Genomic DNA, 26,048 nt, shown 5'->3' with positions numbered 1-26,048 from the left:
CTTGTGTTAATCAAATCCTAAATCTTTGTGAGCATTTAATTTTCATAAATACATACTTTCCCTTTATAAATATGTGTGTCTCACTTCTCTTTACAAGTAAAATTAAAAATATATGGTCAAGATAAAATTACTGTTCGTGAGAAAAAATATGTGTGGAAGGTTTTCTATTTGGCATGTGATTAGTTACTTTGAGAGAATATTCAAAAAAGTGAGACAAATATAGGAAAGTAAAAAAGAAAAGGTCAAAATTGAAAAACTAAACTGAAATAATAGAATTGATTCGATTCAATTTCTTTCATTATCTCCGAATGTTTGAGTTTTCTTTTTTTTTTTCTTTATTTCAATTAATTGATTATTTTTGTTTGATTCCAAATTGAACCAATCGATTTCAAATTAACAAGCAAGTGCGCAACTATCGATCTACTAGTCCAATGATTCAGTATGTATTACCTTAGCCATTCATCATCAAAATGGTATCATTTTCCATGAACAGCAAAGTATTCCATTATGCCTTACAAAGAGAGGCAAGAAAAAGTGTTTTAAGTAAAATAATAATAATAATGAAATAATATCAAATTAATTATTATTACTTTCCAATGTATAAAAAATATAAATTAATTATTTCAAATTTTAAAATTATATTTTTAGGAATAATAATAACTACATAATAACAAATCATATAAATTATATATATATATATATATATATATATATATATATATATATATATATATATATATGATAAGGAAAATAAAAATAAAAATAAACAAAAAAAAGAAGAAGTCGTGCTCCAACCATGTCGTCAAAATTAAATAATTTTAAAAAATTTTGACGTGTATGAAAATATGTTCAACACGTATCAAACGCATAAAAATTTATTTAATATTGTTAAAAGCAATTCATTAAATAAATTAATTATAATGAATAATAAAAATTGATTTGAAATTAAATTTAATATATTTTAAAATTCTAAAATAATTATTAAACAAACTTTTCAATAATATTTAAAATTATGTCTTCTAAAAAACACTTCCAGCATAATCTCAAGCTTGAAATATAGAGAAAACACTTTATTTTAGGTGTTTGTGATTCTACGTCCTAGTAATTTGTAGATTTTGAAAAAAATATATTATATTAAATTAAATTTCATTCATTATAATTGCGTTATTATTAGATTACATGAAATATGCATAACATTGGTGATAATCACCTTTTTACATTGGTCTTGGATTTTGCTGCATAAGAAAGGCTAGAAAAAGTGCTATGGATTAATGCAAATGAAATCCAATGACTTGCCAAATTTCCTATGCTATTTTACTCAAAAGCCCATAAAAAGGAGAAGGAAAGAGAGAGGAGACTTGACTTGGCAAAACAAAATTGTTTCAATAGAAAATATGGCCCTGTTTTCAGAATAATTATCTAATTTAATTATTTTATGTGCAATAATTGTATTTTAATCTTTAATTATAGTGTGATTATCATGATTAGCGGTTCTAATAAAACTATTATACATGATTGCAATATTTTCTCCCATTTTAACATATGATGAGTGGCACAACTAACTTCTACTGGTAATGAAAAATTGATGGTTGATTAAGAAAAAAAAAAATGCAGTTGATAAAGCTAGGAAGCTCAACTGAAATTATTACACAACTTGGGTCTATAAAAAATCCAAAGATGTTAGGCTATTGTTCATTCAATTTCTGTAATTTGAAAAATATAATTATATATCATTTTTTTTTTCTAAATCTTTAACTATTTAATTCTTGTAATGGTAATTTATTTCTCTTTTAAATATATTGACAAACCAAAAATTTTATTTAAACTAAACTGAAAGACTAAAAAGTAAACAAAAAAAAATACAATGAGTAATATATTTTTAAAAATAAAAGGATTAAATAGTTAATTTTATTAAAATAAAGATTAAATAGTAGTTTTCCTTATTTTAATATGGAAAGAAATTAAGACCGTCTAGATAGGAGGAAAGAAAATAATTAGAGGAAGATAAAAGAATACAATGATTAAGAGAATATATATATATATATATATATATTTAGATATAGGAAGGAAAATATTGAAAAGAAAGTTATTTTTTAAAATAATTAATAAAATTATAATTTTTTCCTTAAATATTCAAAAATATTCTACAAAATTCAGAGATAATTTTGTAATTTTAAACATTTTCTCCCACTTTCTTTCAATTTGAAAAGAAAATGGAAGTGGATTCTAACATTTATTTTCTTTTTATAAATATATGAGTCTTATTTTCTTTTAAAAAAATTAAAAATATGTGGATAAATTAATACTACTTTTTAGTACTCCTGATATGTACTATAATTTTTTCTGTTCGTGGAAAAGAATATGCATGGAAGGTTTTTTATTTAACATGGTATTTAGATTATTGTTGAGAACATGAATTCAATATATAATGAATATTAAAAATTGATTTGAAATTAATTAAATTCAATATATTTTAATTATAATATTCTAAAATAATTAAACCATTTTTTAACAATATTAAAAATAATATTTTATAAAAATACATTTTTAACCTTTCCATCATAATCTCAAACCTCAAACACAAAAATAACACTTTATTTTAAGTGTTTGTGATTTTACGTCCCCAATAATTATAGATTATAAAAAAATATATTATATCAAATTAAATTTGATTCATTATAATTGTGTTACCATTGGTTTATGTGAAATATGCATAACATTGGTGATAATCGCTTTTTTACATTGGTCTTTTATTTTGCAATATAAGAAAGGCTAGAAAAAGTGTTGTGGATTAAAGCAAACAAATTCCCAGGACTTGCCAATCTTGCTATGCTATTTTACTCAAAAGTCCATATAAAGGAGAAGAAGGGAAGAGAGAGAGAGAGGAGACTCAACTTGGTGAAACAATATCATTTCAATAGAATAATATGGCCCAATTTTCAAAATAATTATCTTGTGTAAATGTATGCACTTTAACCATTGACTATAATGTGATTGCCATGATCATTGGTTAGAATAAAACCATTTCATATGATAGCACTATTTACTCCAATTTCATCGTATGACGAGTGGTGATGAAAAATTGGTGGTTTTGCACCCTCTGTTTCTTTTTTATCACTATAATAATATTTTTGACTAATAAACAAAAAAAGAAAAAGTAGTTGATGAAGCCTATAAAAAGCCTAAAGATGTTAAGCTATTACGTCATTCAATTTCTATAATTTAAAAAATATAATTATATATATATATTTTTTTATTATTTTCTAAGTCTTTAACTATTTAATTATCCTAATGGTAATTTATTTTTCTTTTAAATATATAGACAAACAAAAAATTTTCTTTAAATTAAATTGAAAGACTAAAGAGTAGACGAAAAAAAATATAATGACTAATATATTTTTTAAAATAAGAGGATTAAATAGTTAATTTTATTAAAATAGAGATTAAATAGTAGTTTTTTATTTTAATATGACAAGAAATTAAGACTGTTTGGATGGAAGGAAAAAAAATAATTAGAGGAAGATAAAAAAATTCAATGATTTAGAGGAAAAACATATATATATATATTTTTTTCTTTTTATATTTGGATATAGAAAGAAAGGAAAGTTATTTTTTAAAACACTTAATAAAATTATAATTTTATCCTTAAATATTCAAAAACATTCTACAAAATTCAGAGATAATTTTGTAATTTTAAATATTTTCTCCCACTTTCTTTCAATTTGAAAAAAAATGGAAGTGGATTCTAACATTTATTTTCCTTTCAAGATTTTCTTTTTTATCTATTTTCTTCTTAACAAACATAAACTGAATGGATAATAAAACTATTTTCCTCTCAAAGTTTCCTCTCTCATCTCCCTTCAATCCAAACACATTCTAAAGGGATGGAATGGAAATCACAAATAAAGTAGATACGGACATAGAAGCATTAACTGTCAGTTTAAAAGAAAGTTACCTAAGTCGTTGTGGACAGTGCTCTATCTGGACATTGCTCTAAATCCACATGCTTTCTTTTTATAAATATATGAGTTTTATTTTTTAAAAAAAAAAATTAAAAATATATGGACAAAATAATGCTACTTTTTAGTGCTCCAGATATGCACTATAATTTTTCCTGTTCATGGGAAAGAATATGCATGGAAGGTTTTTTATTTTAGCCTGGGGTTAGTTGGTTTGAGGGAATATCCAAAAAAGTGAAAGAAAATGTAGGTAAGTGAAAAGAGAAGGTTAAAATTGAAAAATTAAACTGAAATAATTGATTTGATTTGGTTTGATTCCTTTCATAACTTCAACGTATTTCACATTTTATATTTTTGCATAATTTTAATATAAAATAATAATAAAATTAATAATACATAGAAATAAATTAAATTAAAATAGAAATAAATTAAATTAATAATAAATAGAAATATAAATTAATAAATAATTTTATTATAAATTAATAAATAAATTAATAAATAATAAATAATATAAAAAATATATATATATAATATAAATAAAATATATTAATATATTAAAAATGCTTGATTTTCTTACTCGACAAAAGGTTCAATTAATTGTTTATTTTTGTTTAATTCTTAATCAAACCAACCGGTTTCAAACTAACAAGTGCGTGCTTAAGATCGAGTTATTAGCTCAACAATTCAATCCTATTATATGATATTCCCACTCAAAACAGCATCATTTTCCATGAACAATAAAGTCATTTATTCTGCCTCATTAAGAACGCAAGAAAAATTGTTTATGGGCAGGCCACACAAGACTTGACTATATTAAAGCAAGTACTTGAAGACATGATGAGTGTTGGAACATTTACTTGATCAAGCTACCAAGCTCAACTCAAATTATTATACAACCCGGGTTCATAAAAAGCTTAAAGTGTTAGGATATTGTTTCGTTAATTAATTCAAGAGAAATAATAAATATTATAAAAAAATAAAAATAAAGAAGACGTTTGTCAAAATTAAATAATTTTAAAAAATTTTGGCGTGTGAAAATATTTTCAACACGTATCAAATGCATAAAAATTTATTTAACATGGTATTTAGATTATTGTTGAGAACATGAATTTAATACATATAATGAATATTAAAATTTGATTTGAAATTAATTAAATTTAATATATTGTAATTATAAAATTCTAAAATAATTAAACCATTTTTTCAACAATATTAAAAAGAATATTTTATAAAAATACATTTTTAATCTTTCAATCGTAATCTCAAGCCTCAAACACGAAGATAACACTTTATTTTAAGGGTTTGTGATTCTGCATACTCAGTAATTGTGAATTTTGAAAAAATGTGTTATATTAAATTAAATTTGATTCATTATAATTGCATTATTATTAGTTTACATGAAATATGTGTAACGTTGATGATAATCGAATTTTCACATTGGTCATTTATTTTGCCGTATGAGAAAGGCTAGAAAAGGAGAGGAAAGAGGGAGGAGACTTGACTAGGTGAAACAAAATCTATACATATATATAAAGTATAGTGGTATTTTCAAGGAGATGTCACGTAACATTTTTATTAAAAAACTTACCACGCATCACCTTTAGTACATACTCTTTTTTATATTAATTTTTTTTATTCATTTTTAATTATTATTATTATTTATAATACTACCTTAACATTTATAATTTAAATTATTATTTTTTTAAATTTAATTTTTAAAAATTAAAATATTTTGTAATTAAATATAATGTTTAAAAATTATTTATATTATTTTATAAATACTAATTATTATTTAATTTTTTACTTCCTTTTAATTATCACTATTATTTACAATACTACCTTAATATTTATAATTTAAATTATTATTATTTTTAAATTTTAATTTTTAAAAATTAAGACCTTTTATGATTAAATGTAACATTTAACAATTATTTATACTTTTTTTTATAAATTCATTTATTTAAAAATATTATTTGCTATATGCTACCCTCAATAATAATACTAATGAAAGATCACTGATGGCTATTAGTTTAAAGAAAATTGACCATTAGTTTATGATCTTATGATCAACTATCACATAATTTGATCAACTATAAATTATTTCATATCTTTAATTAATATTTTTATTATGAATTCTATGTTAAAAAATTTGAAAGACAAAAATGTGTAGTCTACATAAAAATTATAAAAATAAAATATATAGATTTGACTTATTTATAATAATATTATTTTTTATGTTAATAATTTAATATTCTTTTATTTTACTTTTGCAATATTTATTATTATTATTATTATTATTATGGCGAACTTATAGCTATTTAATTGAAATGGCCTGATAAATAGGAAATATTTGATTATTATAAAATTTGATTTTGAATACTTTTATTATCGTTATTTAATTAAATAATATTTAATTATAAATTAATTTTTTTATTTAAATGATTTTTATTTATTTGTGTATATATAATATGTCATAAGAGACATTTAATACACATCACACGCTCTTCTCTGATCAAATATTTTCATTTTACCTAAATACTCTTAAATATTTTTTTATTTGTACTTTTTTATTATTTCTTTCAAAGTCTGTAGTTATCATTTCTCAAAATTTATTTATTTAAATATATTTAATTAATATTTCTTTAATTATTATTTTTTTATAAATTTCTTATTTAATATTTCTTAAATTTTAAACATTTTATTTAATTATAATTATATATTGAATGTAATTATAACTAATATTTTGATTATCTATATTTTATTATCATTAATTTTTAATAGAATTATTTTAAATTTTAATTAAATATCTATATTTTTATGCATAAATTATTTCTCAACTATATTTCTATATAGAATCAAAATTTAAAAAATAAATTACAAATATGATAGCATCAAAAATTTAGATACAAATAAAGATGATTAAAACCAATAAAAGTTACAGTATTGAAAATTATGAAATTTATCTTTTGAAAAATATTATGTATTTTTAATATTTATTATATTAATAGAAAATAACAACATTTTAAAATTTTAATTTTTATGAAATATATTTATTTTATATTATAAATTTATGTAAAGTTATGACTTTTTTTTCAAAAGAATTATTTTATAAAAATATATTACATTAATAAAAAAGTTACACTTTAATATAGTATTTTTAAAAAATAATATAATAAAATATTATTTTTAATTAATAATAATGTATATATTTTATTATTATTAAAATTAAATAATTCAATTCATTATTAGTAATTTAATTTTTTTATTATATTAATAACAAAAAAATATTATGTTTATATATTTTAAAAGTAATATTATTTTCTTATTAATCTAATATATTTTTTGTAATTTACAAAAATAAATATTGATTTACAAAAATTGTAAGATAAAATATAAAAATTTCATAAAATTTAAATTATTTTTTGAATAAAGTACTTTTATTATAAATTTTAATGAAATAGTTATGGAAACTGCTATTAATATATGTATAAAAAGAATTAAATAGGTATTTTAATTAATTACACTATAAATTAATTAAAAATTTATTATTATAAAAGGTAAAAATTTATTCAAATTTTTTTATATTTATTTACTGTAAGTCATTGGTGAGGTGAAGAAAGTAATTGCCAAGTAGTTGCACCCTGTGATCATATGTGTGAGAAAGATGAAAAAGGAAATCTCTAAAACTTGCGAAAAAAAAAAAAAGAAGAAGAAGAAGAAAGAAAAAAAGCTATCCACACGCCAAAACTTCACATTTTGAGGGCCAAACTTCCTTTGCGGCCCCAAGCTTCGCCCCTGGGCTTGACAGTGTTTGAAAATTGGATTTTGAGGCTGCTAGGGCCCAAAAGTTCTCATTAATTATTGCCACTATTGTCAATTATGAACATGTTCGGTTTTACTACTTATTTTTAATTTTTTATTTAAAATATATTTTTTAATTTATAAGTTAAATTAAAAAAAATAAGTAGTTAATTGTATTGTAAGATTACTTAATAATAATTTTTAAATAATTTAAATATTTAGTTAAAATATGTTTAAAAGTAATTTAATTGTTTAAATTTATATAAATGATATGTAATTAAGTGTTGCAATTGTTAAAACGAGGATAATATTGATATTTATAAAAATTATTAAAATAATATAATTTTTTAACTATTAATCAAATAGTGCTTTCAAAATAATAAACAATCATATAATAAAAACTTTTATGATAAAAATAGTATTACAATTTTGAAGTTAAATCAAGATACGATTATTAGTGATATAAAATAATAATTTATTATGATAATTAAAATTTAAAGATAATTAAAAATATTATATAATTATTTATAAATGTGATTTATTTATTTGCTTCGAAAATTTTCGATACTAAAAGTAATATTAATTAAATTGTATGAAATTGAATTTTAATTTGTAAGTTAACTTTTTAGGGAAAATTTTTATTTAATCCCTTTATTTTACATAAACTAACTATTTGATTCTCTATTTTGAAAAATTATATTATTAATTTCCTTTTTTTTTCCATTTACTGCTTAATCCTTATGGTTATTTAATGCGCCAGTTTGTAATTTTATTTAATTATGTAATTTGAAAAAATATAATTACATACTCTCTTTCTATTTTTGAGGTCTTTAAATTATTTAATTCTCGTAATAGTAAGTTATTTTTCTTTTAAATACATCGACAAGAAAACTTGATTTAAACTAAATAAAAAGACTAAAGAGTAGGTAGACTAACAAAATATAACTACTAATATATTTTTGAAAATATAAGAATTAAATAATTAATTTTATTAAAATAGAGAAATTAAATAATAATTTTTCTTGAGGAAAGAAAATAATTGGAAGAAGATAAAAGAATACACAATTAATATAATTTAAACTAAACGGAAAGACTAAAGAGTAGACGCAACAAAATACAACTATCAATATATTTTTGAAAATAAGAGTATTAAATATTTAATTTTATTAAAATAGAGAGATTAAATAATAATTTTTTTTATTTTAATATAAAAAGAAATTAACATTATGTTTGAATGGGAGGAAAAAAAATAATTGGAAGAAGATAAAATAATACAATGATTAATATATATGTTTAGAAATAGGAAGGAAAATATATATTGAAAGGAAAGTTATTTCTTTAAATAATAAAATTATAATTTTATCATTAAATATTCGAAATAATCTACAAATAAGGAGATAATTTTGTAATTTTAAGCATTTTCTCCCACTTTCATTCAATTTAAAAAGAAAATAGGAGTAGAATCTAACATTTATTATCTTTTCAAAATTTTCTTTTTTATCTATTTTCTTCTTAACCAAATATAAATGGGCGGAATGGAAATCGCAAATAAAGTCAGTCCGGACATGGGAGCATTAAAATATGGTGGTTCCATTTGAAATCAAGACTTGCGAGTCAACGACCATTGCCCAACTTGTGGACTGCAGAAAGCAGCAAAATGTGGATATTTACAGAAATTGGCTTTGATTTATAAGATATGAAATAATTGAGCATGGATCAACGCTTTGTACTGATTATCACAGTTGTAAATAATTCAACTCGTAAACATTAGAATTTGAATTAGTTTTAATTAAATTAGTAAAATATTAGAATCCAAATCATTTTAATTGTTTTAAGTTAATTGTGAATACTGCTTGATCTCGTAAAATATTAGAATTTTTACGAGTACATGCTTTCTCTTTATAAATATATGAGTCTTACTTCCTTATAAATAAAGAAAATATTATTTTTTTAATGACTCCGATTCATATTATAATTTTTCATGTTCATAAGAACGAATATGATTAGTTGGTTTGAGAGAATATCTAAGAAACTGAGGAAAAATTCAAAGAAGTGAAAAGAGAAGATCAAAATCAAAAAATTAAACTAAAATAATCTATCTGATTTGGTTCGTTTCTTTTAATAACCTAGGCTTGTTTCAGTTTTTATACTTTTGCATTTTAATGAATTGATTATTTTGGTTTAATTCCAAATCAAACCAATCGATTTCAAACTAAAAAGCAATGGCTCAATGGTCGAGCTATTAGACCTATTATGTTAGATTCATAATCAAAATGCATCATTTTCCATGAACAATAAAGTCATTTATTTGATTCGCACTTCCACTCAACACTTGATTCAAGAAAAGCAAACTAATTCCTTTATTTTGCCGTATAAAAAAAGCAAGAAAAAATGTTGCAGGGTGGGGCACACGAGACTTGACTCTATTAAAGCAAGTAGTTCAAGACATGATGAGTGTTGAAACATTTTCCAAGTACTTGACCAAGCTAGGAAGACTTCGCGTTCCAACCACGTTGTGCACTGATTGTCAGAGTTGTAAATAATTCAAATCTGACCCTGTGCTAATCAGACCCTACTCATAAAATATTAGATTTTGAATTAGTTTTAATTAATCGAATCAGTAAAATATTAGAATTCAAATCATTTTAATTGTTTCAAGGATAGCACTCGACCTGGACATTGCTCTAAATTGCACATAATTTTCACAAGTACATACTTTCTCTTTATAAATATATAAGTCTCATTTTTTTATAAATAAAGTAAAATTGAAAATTTGTAGTTGAGATGATACTATTTTTTAGTGTTCTTTATATATACTATAATTTTTTCTGTTCATGAGAAAGAATATGTGTCGAAGATTTTCTATTTCAGTATGTAATTAGTTGGCTTGAGAGAATATCAAAGAAAGTGAGGCAAATATAGAGAAGTGAAAAGAGAAGGTCAAAATCGAAAAACTAAATTAAAATAATAAAATTGGTTCGGTTTGATTCCTTTCATTACCTCAACATATTTCAATTTTTATATTTTTCATTTTAATTAATTGGTTATTTTTATTTGTTTCTGAATTGAACCAACCGATTTTAAACTAACAAGCAAATGCTCAATCATCAAGCGATTAGCCCAATGGTTCAATCTTATTATCTTATATTCATAATCAAAATGGCATCATTTTCAATGAACAATAAAGTCATTTATTCTGCCTTATAAAGAAGGCAAGAAAAAGTGTTGCTAGACGGTATGTATTAGATTCACACTTCCCCTCAAGACTTGACTCAGACAAAGCAAACTAATTCCTTTTTTTTGCCGTATAAAAAAGGCAAGAAAAATTATTTATGGGCAGGCCACACAAGACTTGACTCCATTAAAGCAAGCAGTTCAAGACATGATGAGTGGTGGAACATTTGCCAAGTAGTGGATCAAGCTAGGAAGCTCAACTCAAATTATTATACAGCCTGGGTCTATAAAATACTGAAAAATGAGACTGCCAACTGAAATATGCATTTAAAATCGTATAGATTTGGTGACATATCTCAATATTCATCGTACAAAATTAAAGATTAACGATTATAGTTTTATGTCAATCAGGGGCAGTCTGATTCGTTTTTCTTTATCTTATAAGTAAAGGGAATGGTGAGATCTTGAGTTCGAATCTCTTTATCTACCTATCCATTGTTACTCGGTGCATTAATTAGGCTTTCATAGAATAAAAAGAAAAAAATTATAGTTTCATATAATATTGCAATTGGAAGTTCAAAATCATTTATAAAAATTATTATTTTTAAATGTTAATAAAAATAAATTTTTAAAATTAATTATTTCAAAAATATTTATAATTAATAAATTTAATTTTTTAATTATTACAAATTTTTATGATTAAAACTTTAATTTTTGAGATCAACTGTAGCATAGTTGCAACGACTGAAGCATTAACTTTGACCAAATCGACAGGATGTTAAAGGTGAAATTTTGTAATGGAAAGTTTTTCATAGTGATGACAAAATATCTCGCAATATCATGCTTATTTCTATCGTAAATTCATAATATATTTTATATGATTTTGCTCATTATCTTTTTATGCTTTGAAAATATTTAGAATAAATATAGAATGGTCAAAGATTAAACTCAAAATCTCTTACATAAGAGGCTAGTGCTTAACCATCGAGCTATTAGTCCAATGATTCAGTGCTTATTACCTTGGATTCATAATGACCAAATGACTAGAAAAGTTCAAACCTTCGTAAACTTTTTCAATTTTAAGTAAGTCTTTTAATTTTATCAATTTAATACTCAAATTTTCATATTAATTTTAATTTTAGTGGTTTGTTTAATGGGATGGTTCAATTGATAAAAATAATTCAAATATTTATCTACATTGTCAATATTAGTCAATACGAAGTTTTCTGAATTAAAAATTATTGAACAAATTAATAAAATCAAAAGGATTAGAATTATTTTTATTAATCAATGAATGTAATTATTTTAATTAAATTTATTATTAAAATTAAAAAAATATGAAAGTTTTACGATTAAAGTTATATATAAAATTAAAAAGTTTTAATTAAAACAAAAAAAAATGATTTTTTTTTATTATTATTTAGCCATTCGTAATCAAAATGGTATCATTTTCCATGAACAGCAAAGTCTTCCATCGTGCCTTACAACGAAAGGCAAGAAAAAGTGTTTAAAGTATATATATATATATATATATATATACAAAATAATTAATAGGATAAAAAAATAAAAATAAAAATAAACAAAAAAAAAAGACGTCGTGTTCCAACCATGTTCTCAAAATTAAATAATTTTAAAAAATTTTGACGTGTATGAAAATATGTTCAACACATATCAAATGCTTAAAAATTTATTTAATATTGTTAAAAGCAATTCATTAAATAAATTAATTATAATGAATAATAAAAATTCATTTGAAATTAAATTTAATATATTTTAATTATAAAATTCTAAAATAATTATTAAACAAATTCGTTAATAATATTTAAAATAATACTTTCTAAAAAACCTTTCCATCGTAATTTCATGCTTGAAATAGTACAGAGCAAACACTTTATTTTAAATATTTGTGATTCTACATCCTAGAAATTGTAGATTTTGAAAAAATATATTATATTAAATTAAATTTTATTCATTATAATTGGGTAGCCATTAGTTTACATGAAATATGTTTAACATTTGTGATAATCGCATTTTTACATTCGTCTTCTATTTTGCCAAATAAGAAAGGCTAGTGTACCTGAAAAGCCCTATTTTACTAATTTTCCTATGCTATTTTACTCAAAAGCCCTTATGAAGGAGAAGGAAAGAGAGAGAGAGAGGACTTGACTTCGTAAAACAAAATTATTTCAATTGAAAAATATGGCCCTATTTTCAGAATAATTATTTAGTATAATTATTATATATACAATAATTATACTTTAATCATTGATTATAATCAATCATTATAATAAGACTATAGTACATAATTGCACTGTTTTCTCCAATTTTAACTTATGATTGATGAGTGGCGTAACTAACTTCGTGATGAAAATTTGGTGGTTGTTGCACCCTTTGTTTCTTTTTATCATTATAATAATATTTTTATTAACATAAAGGGAAAAAAAAGCCCAAATGTGCTAAGCTATTGCTTCTTGAAAAATACAATTATACACTCTCTTTCTATTTTCTAAATCTTGAACTATTTAGTTTTCATAATAGTAATTTATCAATTTATCTCTCTTTTAAATATATTGACAGACAGAAAATTTTATTTAAACTAAATTAAAAGATTAAAGAGTAGATGGAACAAAATGTAACTACTAATATATTTTTGAAAATAAGATATTAAATAGTTAATTTTATTAAAATAGAAAGATTAAATAGTAATTTTTCTTATTTTAATATAGAAAGAAATTAAGACTATTTAGATGGGAGGAAAGAAAATAATTAGAGGAAGATTAAAGAATACAATGATTAAGAGGAAAAATATATTTTTTTTTCTTTTTGTATTTGGATATAGGAAGGAAATATGCGGCCAACATAATACTATTTTTTATTGTTTATGTAAATATATGAGTCTTATTTTCTTAAAATAAAAAATTAAAAATATGCGACCAAGATAATACTATTTTTTAGTACTCCCGATATATATTATAATTTTTTCTATTCGTGGGAAAGAGTATGCGTGGAAGGTTTTTTATTTTAGCCTGGGGTTAGTTGGTTTGAGAGAAAATCCAAAAAAGTGAGGGAAAATGTAGGAAAGTGAAAAGAGAAGGTTAAAATTGAAAAACCAAACTGAAATAATCGATTTGATTTGGTTTGATTCCTTTCATAACCTCAGCTTGTTTCAGTTTTTATATTTTTGAATTTCAATCAATTGGTTATTTTGGTTTAATTCTGAATCAAACCAAACGATTTCAAACTAACAAGCAAGTGCTTAACGATCGAGGTATTAGCCCAACAGTTTAATCCTATTATCATAGATTCCTACTCAAAATGGCATCATTTTCCATAAACAATAAAGTCATTTATTCTGCTTTATAAAGAAAGCAAGAAAAAGTGTTGCTGGGCAGTACATATTAGATTCGCACTTCCACTCGAGACTTGACTCAGATAAAGCAAACTAATTCCTTTATTTTGCCGTATAAAAAATGCAAGAAAAATTGTTTATGGGCAGGCCACACAAGACTTGACTCTATTAAAGCAAGTAGTTCAAGACATGACGAGCTTTGGAACATTTACTTGATCAAGCTACGAGGCTCAACTCAAATTATTATACAACCCAGGCTTATAAAAAGCTCAAAGTGTTAGGATGTTGCTTCATTAATTAATTCAAGAGAAATAGTATGATAAAAAAATTAAAATAAAAATAAAAATGAAGAAGACGTATGTCAAAATTAAATAATTTTAAAAAATTTTGGCGTGTGAAAATATGTTCAATACATATCAAATACATAAAATTTATACATAAAATTTATTTAACACGGAATTTAGATTATTGTTGAGAACATGAATTCAATATATACATAAAAATAATATTTTATAAAAATACATTTTAACCTTTCCATCATAATCTCAAACCTCAAACACGGAAATAACATTTTATTTCAAGTGTTTATGATTCTACGTACCCAATAATTATAGATTTAAAAAAAGATATTATATTAAATTAAATTTGATTCATCATAATTACGTTACCATTGGTTTACATGACATGTGTGTAACGTTGTTAATAATCATTTTTTCACATTAGTTTTTTATTTTGCCGTATAAGAAAGGCTAGAAAAAGTGTTGTGGATTAAAGCAAACAAATTCCAAAGACTTGCCGACTTTCCTAACCTATTTTACTCAAAAACCCATATAAAGGAGAAAAAGGGAAGAGGGAGACTTGACTTGGTGAAACAAAATTATTTCAATAGAATAATTTGGCCCAAATTTCAGAATAATTATCTAGTGTAATTGTTGTACGTACAACAATTGCACTTTAGCCGTTGATTATAATGTGATTACCATGATCAATGGTTAAAATAAAATTATTTTATATGATTGCACTATTTTCTCCAATTTTAAAGTATGATGAGTGGTGATGAAAACTTGTGGCTGTTCCACCCCCTCTTTCTTTTTTATCATTATGATAATATTTTTGGCTAAGAAGAAGAAAAAAAGAAGTAGTTAGTTAACGAAGCTAGGAAGCTGAACTGCTTACCATTTTTTTTCCATTTACTGCTTACTCCTTATGGCTATTTTATGCATCCGTTTGTAATTTCATTTAATTCCTGTAATTTAAAAAATATAATTACATATTCTCTTTCTATTTTCTGAGTTATCTCTCTTTTAAATACATTGACAAGAAAACTTGATTTAAACTAAATGAAAAGACTAAAGAGAACACGTAACAAAATACAACTACTAATATATTTTTGAAAATAAGAGAATTAAATAGTTAATTTTATCAAAATAGAGAGATTAAATAATAGTTTTTCTTGTTTTAATAGTGAAAAAATTAACACTATGTTTGAATAAGAGGAAAGAAAATAATTGAAAGAAGATAAAAGAATGCAATGATTATATATATACATATATTGAAGGGAAGGAAAATAATAGGAAAGAAGGAAGAGAGGAAGGAAAATATATATTGAAAGAAAAGTTATTTCTTTAAATAATAAAATTATAATTTTATCATTAAATATTAAAAAATAATCTACAAATAAGGAGATAATTTTGCAATTTTAAACATTTTCTCCCACTTTCATTCAATTTGAAAAGAAAATGGGAGTAGAAATCTATTTTCTTCTTAACCGAACATAAATGGAATAGATAATAAAATTATTTTCCTTCAAAACAAACACAGTCTAAGGGGTGGAATGAAAATCACAGATAAAGTAAATACAAACATGGGAGCATTAAAATATAGTGGTTCCATTTCAAATCAAGACTTGCGAGTCAGCGACCATTCCCCAACTTATGGACCACAGAAAGCAGCAAAACATGAACATTTGCAGAAAGTGGCTTTGATTTATAAGATATAAAATAATTGAGCATGGATCAACTTTTTGTACTGATTATCAGAGTTGTAAATAATTCAAGCTACCCTTGTGCTAATCAAACCCTACTCGTAAAATATTAGAATTTGAATTAGTTTTAATTAATTGAATCAGTAAAAATATTAGAATTCAAATCATTTTAATTGGTTTAGGTCAATCGTGGATAGCAGTCAATCTCATAAAATACTAGAATTTTCAAGAGTATATGCTTTCTCTTTATAAATATATGAATTTTACTTCCTTATAAATAATATATATATATATATATAATGAATTGTTGTTCCAAATAATATTTTAAAAGCCATATTAAATAAATTATGAGTTTGACAACCACGTTGGAGACATGTTGTCAAAATGCATAAAAATATATTTAATATGGCTTTTAAAATATTATTTGGAACAACAATTCATTATATATATATTGGTTTGAAATTAATTAAATTCAATATATTTTAATTATACAATTCTAAAATAATTAAACCATTTTTTTAACAGCATTAAAATAATATTTTCTAAAAATAAATTTTTAACCTTTACATTATAATTGTAGATTTTGAAAAAATATATTATATTAATCAAATTTGATTCATTATAATTGCATGACTGTTGATTTACATGAAATATGCGTGACGTTGGTGATAATTTTTTTTTCCACATTTGTCTTTTTATTTTTGCCGTGTAAAAAAGGCCAGAAAAAGCGTTGTGGATAAAAGCAAATAAATTCCAGAGACTTGCCAATCTTCTTATGCTATTTTACTCAAAAGCCCATATAAAGGAGAAGAAGGGAGGAGACTTGACTGGGTGAAAAAAGAAAAGAAAAACTAGTTGATGAAGCAAGGAAGCTCAACAGAAATTATTACACAAACATGGGTCTATAAAAGCCCAAAGGTGCTAGGCTGTTGCTTCATTGTGCAATTGAAGAGAAATAATTGTTTATATTTCGCATACAAGTACTAAAATGAGGCTAATTAAGCAGCTGTTGGTTGCTTTAGTAATAGCTTCATTATTAGAGGGATGGTAGAGCTGTGATGGTTGTTTGGAGAATGAGAGAAATGCTCTTTTGCAACTCAAGGCTTCTTTCAATCATCCTGAAGGCCAATCACTCTTTTCTTGGGAATTACATACTGATGACTGTTGTAAATGGGAAAATATTAACTGCAGCTCCACCATTGGACGAGTTTCCAAACTCAGTATTTGCGGCTATTATTCGGCCGTTGAATGGTGCTTCAATGCCTCTTTGTTTCTTCCTTTTCAAGAATTGACGAGTCTTAGCTTACGAAACAATCATATGATTGATTGTGTTGAGAATGAAGGTAGAATATTAATTTGTCTTGCATTATCGTATAATTATGCAATAACTAATACACCTTTTGTTTCATAATATTTTAAGTTTTTTTTTTCTAATATTTGATAAAAGCTGCTAATAACAAAAAGTAGTTTGAAACTATTATTTAGATATTTTCATAGTTTTATGATTCAAACATAATTAAGTTTTTTTTTTTTTAACAACTCGAAAACAATAAATAATAAATAAATCTAACTAGGTACCTACCTCTTATGATGCAGGTTTTGAACGATTAGAAAGGCTCAGCGAGTTGGAGTTTCTTGATTTAGAAGGTAAGTTGTTCAACAACAAGAGCATTGTATCATCTATTGGCCATCTTTCATCTTTAAAATCATTGAATTTGGCCGACACTGGATTGGAAAGTGTAACTGATATTCAAGGTTAGCTCAACTTAAAATGTTTCCTTGTTCTAATTTTTGAGGATTTTCCATTTATTTATGTACTTATTTTTCAATTTTCAAGCACAAACTTGACTAACACTTTTTTATGACTTTTGAAGGATTATCAAGTCTTCAAAATTTGGAGTTTCTTGATTTGTCATCCAACAACTTCAACAATAGCATCATACCATTTTTACACATCTTTCCATCTTTAAAATCATTAAATTTAGCCCGCAATGGTTTGGAAAGTGATATTCAAGGTTAGCTCTAATTGTGATATCTTTTTATTATAATTGATCAGAATTTTTCTTTTACTTATTTAGGGGGTGTTTGGTTTACCTGTTGGGTGCAGCTGATAGCTGATAGACACCCAAATAGGTAAATTGTGGTGTTTGGCAAGCTTAAAAAAATAGAGCTGATAGCTGATGGGCAACTGATATGATACCCATCAGCTGCAGTTTGTATCAGCTCTATTTTTAGAGCTGTTTCTCATCAGCTGATAGCTGATCTGGTTTTATTTTTTATTTTGACCATATTATCCTTTTTTATTTAACTTGAAAATTAATATTATTAATATTTTTATTTTTTTATTTATAATTTTAACATTTTAATTAACATATTTCAACTTTGTTAAAATATTTTTTATTAATAACATAAAATATAAAATATTTATTTATATCTAAAAACTTAAAATTAATTATAAATTTTTCTATTAACAATAATAATTATTTTATTATTTTATCTATATTTTTAAAATTATTTAATTATCTTAAAAAAATTATTTAATTATCTTAAAAAAAATAATTATTTTCTTATTTCAATAATAAAATAAATGATATAATATAAAAGATTAATAATTATATATTTATTTAAATAATATAATATATTAATTTAATAATTATATATTTAATTTAATAATAAAATAAATAATATAATGTAATAAATTTATAATTTTATATTTATTTAAATAATAAAATAAATTATATGATATATACCCTTATTAGTCATTTCACATATTAACAGCAACAGCTAAATATAATTTTACCAAACACTTAATATAAAATAGCTATCATCAGCTATCAGTTATCAGCTATCAGCTAACAGTAACAGCTATCAGCTAACAGCTATCAGTTGTATTCAACAGTTAATCCAAACAGGCCCTTATTTTCAATTTTCAAGTAGAACTTTCACATACTCTTTTATGACTTGTGAAGAACTATCAGGATTTGAAAATTTGGAGTTTCTTGATTTGTCATACAACAACTTCAACAAGAGCATCATGCCACTTCTAAGTGTATTTTCATCTTTAAAATCTTTAAAATTGTCCTACAACATACTAAAAAATATAACTGATTTTCAAGGTTAGCTCAAATTGTGATATTTTTATATTATAATTTTTCAAGGTCTCCTTTTATTTATTTTTCAATCTTATTCAAGAACAAATTTTAACCAATGTTTTTTTTTTTTTGACTTGTGGAGGACTATACTGGAAAATTTTCAGATTCTTGAGTTATTCACTTGTGAAAAATTAGGGTAATTTGCAAAAAGAACTTTTTAAGAAAATTAGAAGAAAAAAGTATCATGTTCACTTGTGCCAATTTTCAAAATTAAGAATTGAAATTTTTTCACTTTCTCAAAATTTAATTAAACCTTCTAAGAGAAAAACTTCTAAGTTTTCCATCATAATAAAATTACTCTTTTTCAACCGTTAAAAATAATGACCTTTTTTTTTTTTTTAATAAACAAAGCTATGCTATAACTTTTCTGTGACTAAAATTGAATAATTATTTAAGAAAATATTTATTTTACAATAATAAAAATTTAATATTATAAAATAAATAAATAATATATATTAAAAAATTTAAAAGTATAATATATATATATATATATATACACACACACACACACACACTTTTTTTAAGAAAAAAGAAAATTACATGTAAAGTCACTAACTAGAACTACTTTGGTGCACAATTGAAGGACTATCAAAACTTAGCAATTTGGAATTTCTTGATTTAAGTCTTAATGACTTCAGCAATAGTACCCTATCATCCATTGGTGATCTTTCATCTTTAAAAGAATTACATTTGGATGATTGTGGATTGAGAGGTACAGTCGATATTCAAAGTGAGTTTCATTTTCTTTTTCTTTTTTTTTTTCTTTCTATTTATTTATTTATAAAATATTATTTCTAGTTCTCTTACAAACTCAATAACATTCGACAATTATTAGATGAACATGCTAATTATATAGGATTTGTTTTACTTCTTCTTATATCTAGAATTGGATGCTTTGGGCAACTTAAAGGTACTGAGCCTACGAAGAAATCAAATTACCAAAGTTGTGGACTCAAGAGGTATGCCAGTTAAAACAAAGTTTGATTCTTGCATTAATAACAATCATTTCATAGTATAGTTGGGTGGTCCTGGTTGTTGATTTTTATTGTATTTTCAATATAGATTCCAATTCCATAAATTAAATATTACATATTTTCTCAATTATATCACAAAACATAATTGTATTCACTAGTGAAGCAATTTCTTACAAGTAAGTGTGTGTGTATATGGACTAGCCTTAAGCCCCGTAGGCTAATATGAACAATAAAATACAACCCTCCTTTGCTAAGATGTCCAAAGATCACATTGGCTTGCCAATTGGTATAATGGCATTGAGCATGATCGAAGATATAAAAACACATGTTTGAATACTATATTTTGTTCATTCACTTGCAGATATCAAAATCATTAGGAATTTGAGCTCTCTTTTCCTTGATGACAATAATGGGGATGGAAGAAACAGCATTCAGCTGGAATTATTAGGGGTATACCCATTTCTCAAGACCCTTTCTCTAATGGATAACAGCTTCAAAGGAGGAATATTTGCTCAAGGTAGGTTTTTGAGATATGCCCAAAACTCCTTCAAGTTATTCTCATTAGTCATTGCTTGCATATATGCTGAAATACTTGTGATTAATTTGCCTAGTTTCATTGGAGCTCTGCCCCTTTTTTTTTTTTTTTCATTAAGTAGAGATGGGTAATTTTTCAAGCGTGGAAGAGTTGTCCCTGGATGATTCCTCATTGGATGAAGAGTCTTTTAAGAGCCTTAGAGCATTGCCCTCTCTTAAATTTTTATCTATGCAAGGCCTCAATGCTGACCTACCTAGTCAAGGTAATTCGATAAGATTTAAAAAAAAAAAGGTCATTTATAGCCTTCAAAAAACTTCATTTGAGCTATACAGTATACATGTCAAGATTTATCTGTTAAGCTCTTTTATTTATTTATTTATTTATTTAATGACTATATTTGATGAATAATATTTTCATAATATTAAGGTTTATGTGTGATTTTCATTTTTAAATAATCTCACCTTTATCATTATATTAAAATATCAATTTTCATTCTTTAATTGTGTTATTAAACACATAATTGAATTATTATTTTTTTAATAAAAACAGCAATATTATTTTTTAATAGGCTTGCCGAATTTCAAAAATTTGGAGCATTTGGATTTGACATCGTCTACTCTCCACAACAACTTCTTAAAAGACATCGAAAAGATGCCCTCTCTTAAGATTTTATTATTGTCCTCTTGTCAACTAAACGGCACCATACCTACAGCCAAAGGTAAGGTTCTTTTAACCCTCTTTTTGTCACACTCATGGTTTATTACAAAAATGAATTTTATGAATTTTTTTTATACTCACTTGAATATTTGACAAAATGATATCAATTTTAAAGACATTTGTTTTTATGTTAATAATTATATTGATGTAGTAGTATGCAATAAATAAAATAATTTTTAAAATTTTTATATTATTTTCAGACTTAAGACATTTTAATAAAGTTTAGTATATCATTTTATAAAAAAAAAAAATAAATAAAAAATAAACATAGACCCTTACTAGTCTTTCAAAAATTTCAAATTGCTTGTTAATACATTTCTAAAAATGAAAATATATTTGAAAGCAAAGCTTAGAATGTCCTTTTTACCATAATTAACCCTCACAAATTGATATTTGATAGAGACATTTTAGATTTGTACTAACACTTTTCACATAAATAATTTTAGGTTTATGCGAGTTAAAACATCTTCAAAAGTTAGATATGAGCAACAATGATCTCAGTGGCACTTTACCTTCATGTCTGGCAAATTTAACATCCCTTCAACTGTTAGATCTATCTTCCAATCACTTCATCGGAAATATCTCCTTATCTCCCCTGGGGACCCTCACATCCATGCACACATTAGATCTTTCAAGCAACCTGTTCCAAATCCCAATCTCTCTTCTGCCATTCTTCAACCTTTCAAAGCTCAAGCACTTGGATTGTCATGAGAATGAAATATATGCAGATATAGATGTGCCTACTCTGACACCAAAATTTCAACTACGGACCCTATATTTGTCAGGTCAAGGAGATGGCGGAGTGTTTCCCAAGTTCTTCTACTATCAGCATAAATTAGAATATGTTGATATGGGAAATATTAAAATGAAGGGAGAGTTTCCACATTGGTTGATCAGGAACAACACAAAATTACACACACTTTACTTGCCCAACTGTTCTCTTTCGGGGCCTCTCCAATTGCCAATTCATTCCCATGTGCATTTTTCAGACTTAGACATCTCTGACAACTACTTCAATGGCTCTATTCCAACAGAAATTGGAGTATGTTTTCCAAGTTTAAATTCTCTAGACTTGTCTGGAAATGGTCTCACCGGTGGCATTCCTTCGTCATTTGGCAAAATGAGTCAACTGAAAGAATTAGACTTGTCCAGCAATCATTTGTCAGGCATAATACCCCAAGAGTTGATTGTTGGATGCAGTTCGTTATATGAGCTCATTCTTTCAAACAATAGTTTGCACGGCCAAATATTCCCAAAACAAGCTACTTGCAAAGAATTGATTCTATTATTGTTGGATGGCAATCAATTCACTGGAAGTATCCCATATAGCATAAGTAATTGCACAATGTTGGAAATGTTGGACGTGAGTTATAATCGTCTCTTTGGTAGCATCCCTGGTTGGATAGGGAATATAACTTCTCTTGATATCTTGGATCTGTCAGAGAACAGTTTCTTTGGAAACCTGCCATCTAGCTTTGTCCCTCCAAGGATCAGTCAAGTTTATCTATCAAAAAATAGGCTACAAGGACCGTTGACGAATGCATTTTATGGTTGTTCTGAATTAACAATATTGGATCTTAGTCACAACGATTTCACTAAAAGGATTCCAGAATGGATTGGCAATTTTTCAACATTGACCTATCTTCTTTTGGGTTATAATAGACTTGAAGGTGAAATACCAATTCAGTTGTGCCACTTATTCAAATTAAGATTGGTTGATTTTTCTAATAATAATCTTTCTGGTCCTGTTCCCCCCTGCATAAGCCTTCTTAGGTATCCTTATCAACCAAACATTTACGGGCGTTATCCTAAAGATTCTATGGCTCAACCTTTGGAGGTTACAACAAAGAATGCATTGCGTTATTTCCAAGGAATCATTCTCAGCCTCATGTCAGGACTCGATCTGTCCTGCAACAATTTGACAGGTGAAATTCCTGTTGAAATAGGAAATCTTGACAAAATCCAGCTGTTAAACCTGTCCCATAACAAGTTGACGGGATTGATTCCACAATCATTTTCAAACCTAAAGCAAATTGAGAGCTTGGATCTTTCCTATAACAACTTGAATGGCAAAATCCCTCAACTCACTCAACTATATTTTCTAGCTGTCTTCAGTGTAGCGCACAACAATTTATCTGGCAAGACACCTGAGATGGTTGCACAATTTGGGACATTCGAGAACAGTAGTTATGAGGGAAACCCTTTCCTTTGTGGACCTCCACTATCTAAAAGCTGCTCTTCTTCATCAATAATGCCAAGAGTTTCAGAGGAGGACAGAAAAGATCATAAAAAAGATGGTGGCTTTATCGACATGTATGCTTTCTATGTGAGTTTTATGATTTCTTATGCCATAATGTTGTTGACCATGGCAGCCGTTTTGTACATAAATCCATATTGGCGAAGAGCATGGTTCTATATGATAGAGTTGAGCCTCACCAACTTGTACTATTTTCTGGTGGACAATATTCCTTTTGTGTTTAGATGCTATTGAAGCCTGGGTCTGCTATGTACTTTAGAAACCATGGGTCTGCTATGAGTCAGCTGAGTTTGTGTTGTAGTTGTGTAAGCTGGGAAGGTTGCAGAATAATGAGCTGAAGCTGATTGCAGAACATCATTTATTGCTTGTTTCTGTCAGTCAGTTAGATGAGCTATAAACATAGCTTGTTGACTTTGCAACTTCCTATGTACTCTTGTGTGCTGTTCATTTCTTGAATGAGAAGTAGTCACTCTGCAAGCCTGCTCAAGATATATAGTACTGTAAGTTTGAATATTTGTCTAAAAATGAAAATAAGATAAATTACATTTAGCAATTTTTTTTTTAACTCATTCTGCAATATTCAAACTTAAATTCTTAATTATTTGATGATAAAATGAAATTTGATCGTGAAAATAAAATAAATGTTTGCTTGTGGAAGTTTTTGAATGGTTGGGTGTATGAGATGAGGCCATACACCCAGCTATAAATAATAATTTGCTTGAAATTAATTCTCATGTCGCAGGAAAATTCTTTGTAGTAAATCAAATTTTGAATAGCTCTGTATTTTCCATAATCTCAAATTTTCGATCTTAGCACAATTTAAATATAAAACATTGTGTTAAAAATTTAAATTTTTATTATTGGAGCGTTGGCGTTTGAGCCCTCAACCTATCATAGCCTGAATATTCCTACAAAGACTTCCATGGCCTTTTCTTGTCCAGCCTTAATTTCCTCTTCATTCGCCTCAGCACCATCAATAGTGTAACTATTGCTGCTTCGCTTGAAGATGGATCCTCCATCAGGCAGCTTTCAACCTTAATCTGAAAAGAGATCCATCAATGGCAGGATCACTTGCAATCACAGAGTAGTCATATGTCAAATTCTCCTCGTCTATGGCATCAATCTTTAAGTGTAAGTCTGCATCTACAAGCTTAGTCTACATGTGGTAATTGCCCAAGTCACATACAAATGCGAGGCCCTGATGATAAAAGCACCTCTTATTTTAGATAAAATTAATTTTAAACTCAAACCTTCTCATTCACTCCTTTTTAAATTAACCTGTATATACTAGCACACACACACACACAGAGTTTCGATCCAATTTCATTTTAGACTCAGCAATTTCGATTCGTATAACTAAGGATCTTAAACCAGATTAAAACATTCGATTTGGTTCTAGTTTTTGTTCGATTTACTTTGAATTAATCTAACTGTTGGATTTTTTTTGTCTAAAAAATGTCAATTTAAATTGCATTGAACTGAAACTGTTCGATTTGATTTTTGTCTAATTCAAGAAAAGGGAAATTATTTAAATCTGATACCTATTTCAGATTAAATCAATCTAATTTTAGACTTGAATTAGAATCGTATGTCTACGTGAGCACACATATATATAAATATGGAATGGAGTGTAAGTAAGACCATCATTGAAGGTAACTTGCTTGATGGTGCAAGCTCCTCCACCTCCTTCAAGAATGACAACACTCTTAATAGCGTGGGGCAGTACTTTGGGGAGGAGGATTTCAGAGGCCATGAGGACTGTGGTGGCCACCTTGGGCTACAGGTACTGACTGAGTAATGTTTCAAAGTGAGAAAACTTAATACTAACGCCCTCAAGTCTTAATAATAATGAGTAGTAATATTCACTTTCATCCTCCCTTCATTTTTATCAATTTTTTTATTTAATTATTAATAATTAATAGTAATATGCACTTGCAATTTTTTTTTTAAGAAATAGAGATTTTTTTTTTTTACGATATTTGAATGTTTCGAAGGGAAAACATTCTCAACTCATCAATTTGGCTGGTTAAAAAAATTGAAAACCACAAATCTAAAAGGCTGTTAGAAGAAAGAATACAAGTAATGAAGGAAATGATTGTGTATTTGTCTGTGTCTGATTTATAGAGATATTACATCTATTTAAACA

General features: G+C 25.4%; 1 protein-coding gene across 1 annotated transcript; it reads left to right on the top strand.

Moving 5' to 3' along the window:
- Nucleotides 1-17,884: 17,884 nt before the first annotated feature.
- Nucleotides 17,885-24,389, top strand: LOC131172078 (cuscuta receptor 1-like). The gene is made up of 4 exons (XM_058133023.1): nucleotides 17,885-18,282; nucleotides 20,755-20,910; nucleotides 21,050-21,190; nucleotides 22,092-24,389. Exons 1-4 carry the CDS (start codon nucleotides 18,129-18,131, stop codon nucleotides 24,134-24,136), a joined length of 2,496 nt encoding a protein of 831 aa, XP_057989006.1. The 5' UTR covers nucleotides 17,885-18,128; the 3' UTR covers nucleotides 24,137-24,389.
- The last annotated feature ends 1,659 nt before the right edge of the window (nucleotides 24,390-26,048 follow it).

This window comes from Hevea brasiliensis, chromosome 13 (assembly GCF_030052815.1).
Source record: "Hevea brasiliensis isolate MT/VB/25A 57/8 chromosome 13, ASM3005281v1, whole genome shotgun sequence".
Taxonomy (NCBI): Eukaryota; Viridiplantae; Streptophyta; class Magnoliopsida; order Malpighiales; family Euphorbiaceae; genus Hevea; species Hevea brasiliensis.
The sequence above is the reverse complement of the archived record's forward strand: the minus strand, read 5'-3'. Positions and strand labels throughout refer to the sequence as shown.

Coding starts and splice junctions, on each gene's coding strand:
- LOC131172078 (XM_058133023.1), top strand. CDS start 18,129: ATGACTTTTGAAGGATTATCAAGTCTTCAAAATTTGGAGTTTCTTGAT. Junction 18,283..20,754: donor TTTGGAAAGTGATATTCAAG/GTTAGCTCTAAT, acceptor ATTCACTTGCAG/ATATCAAAATCATTAGGAAT. Junction 20,911..21,049: donor AGGAGGAATATTTGCTCAAG/GTAGGTTTTTGA, acceptor TTCATTAAGTAG/AGATGGGTAATTTTTCAAGC.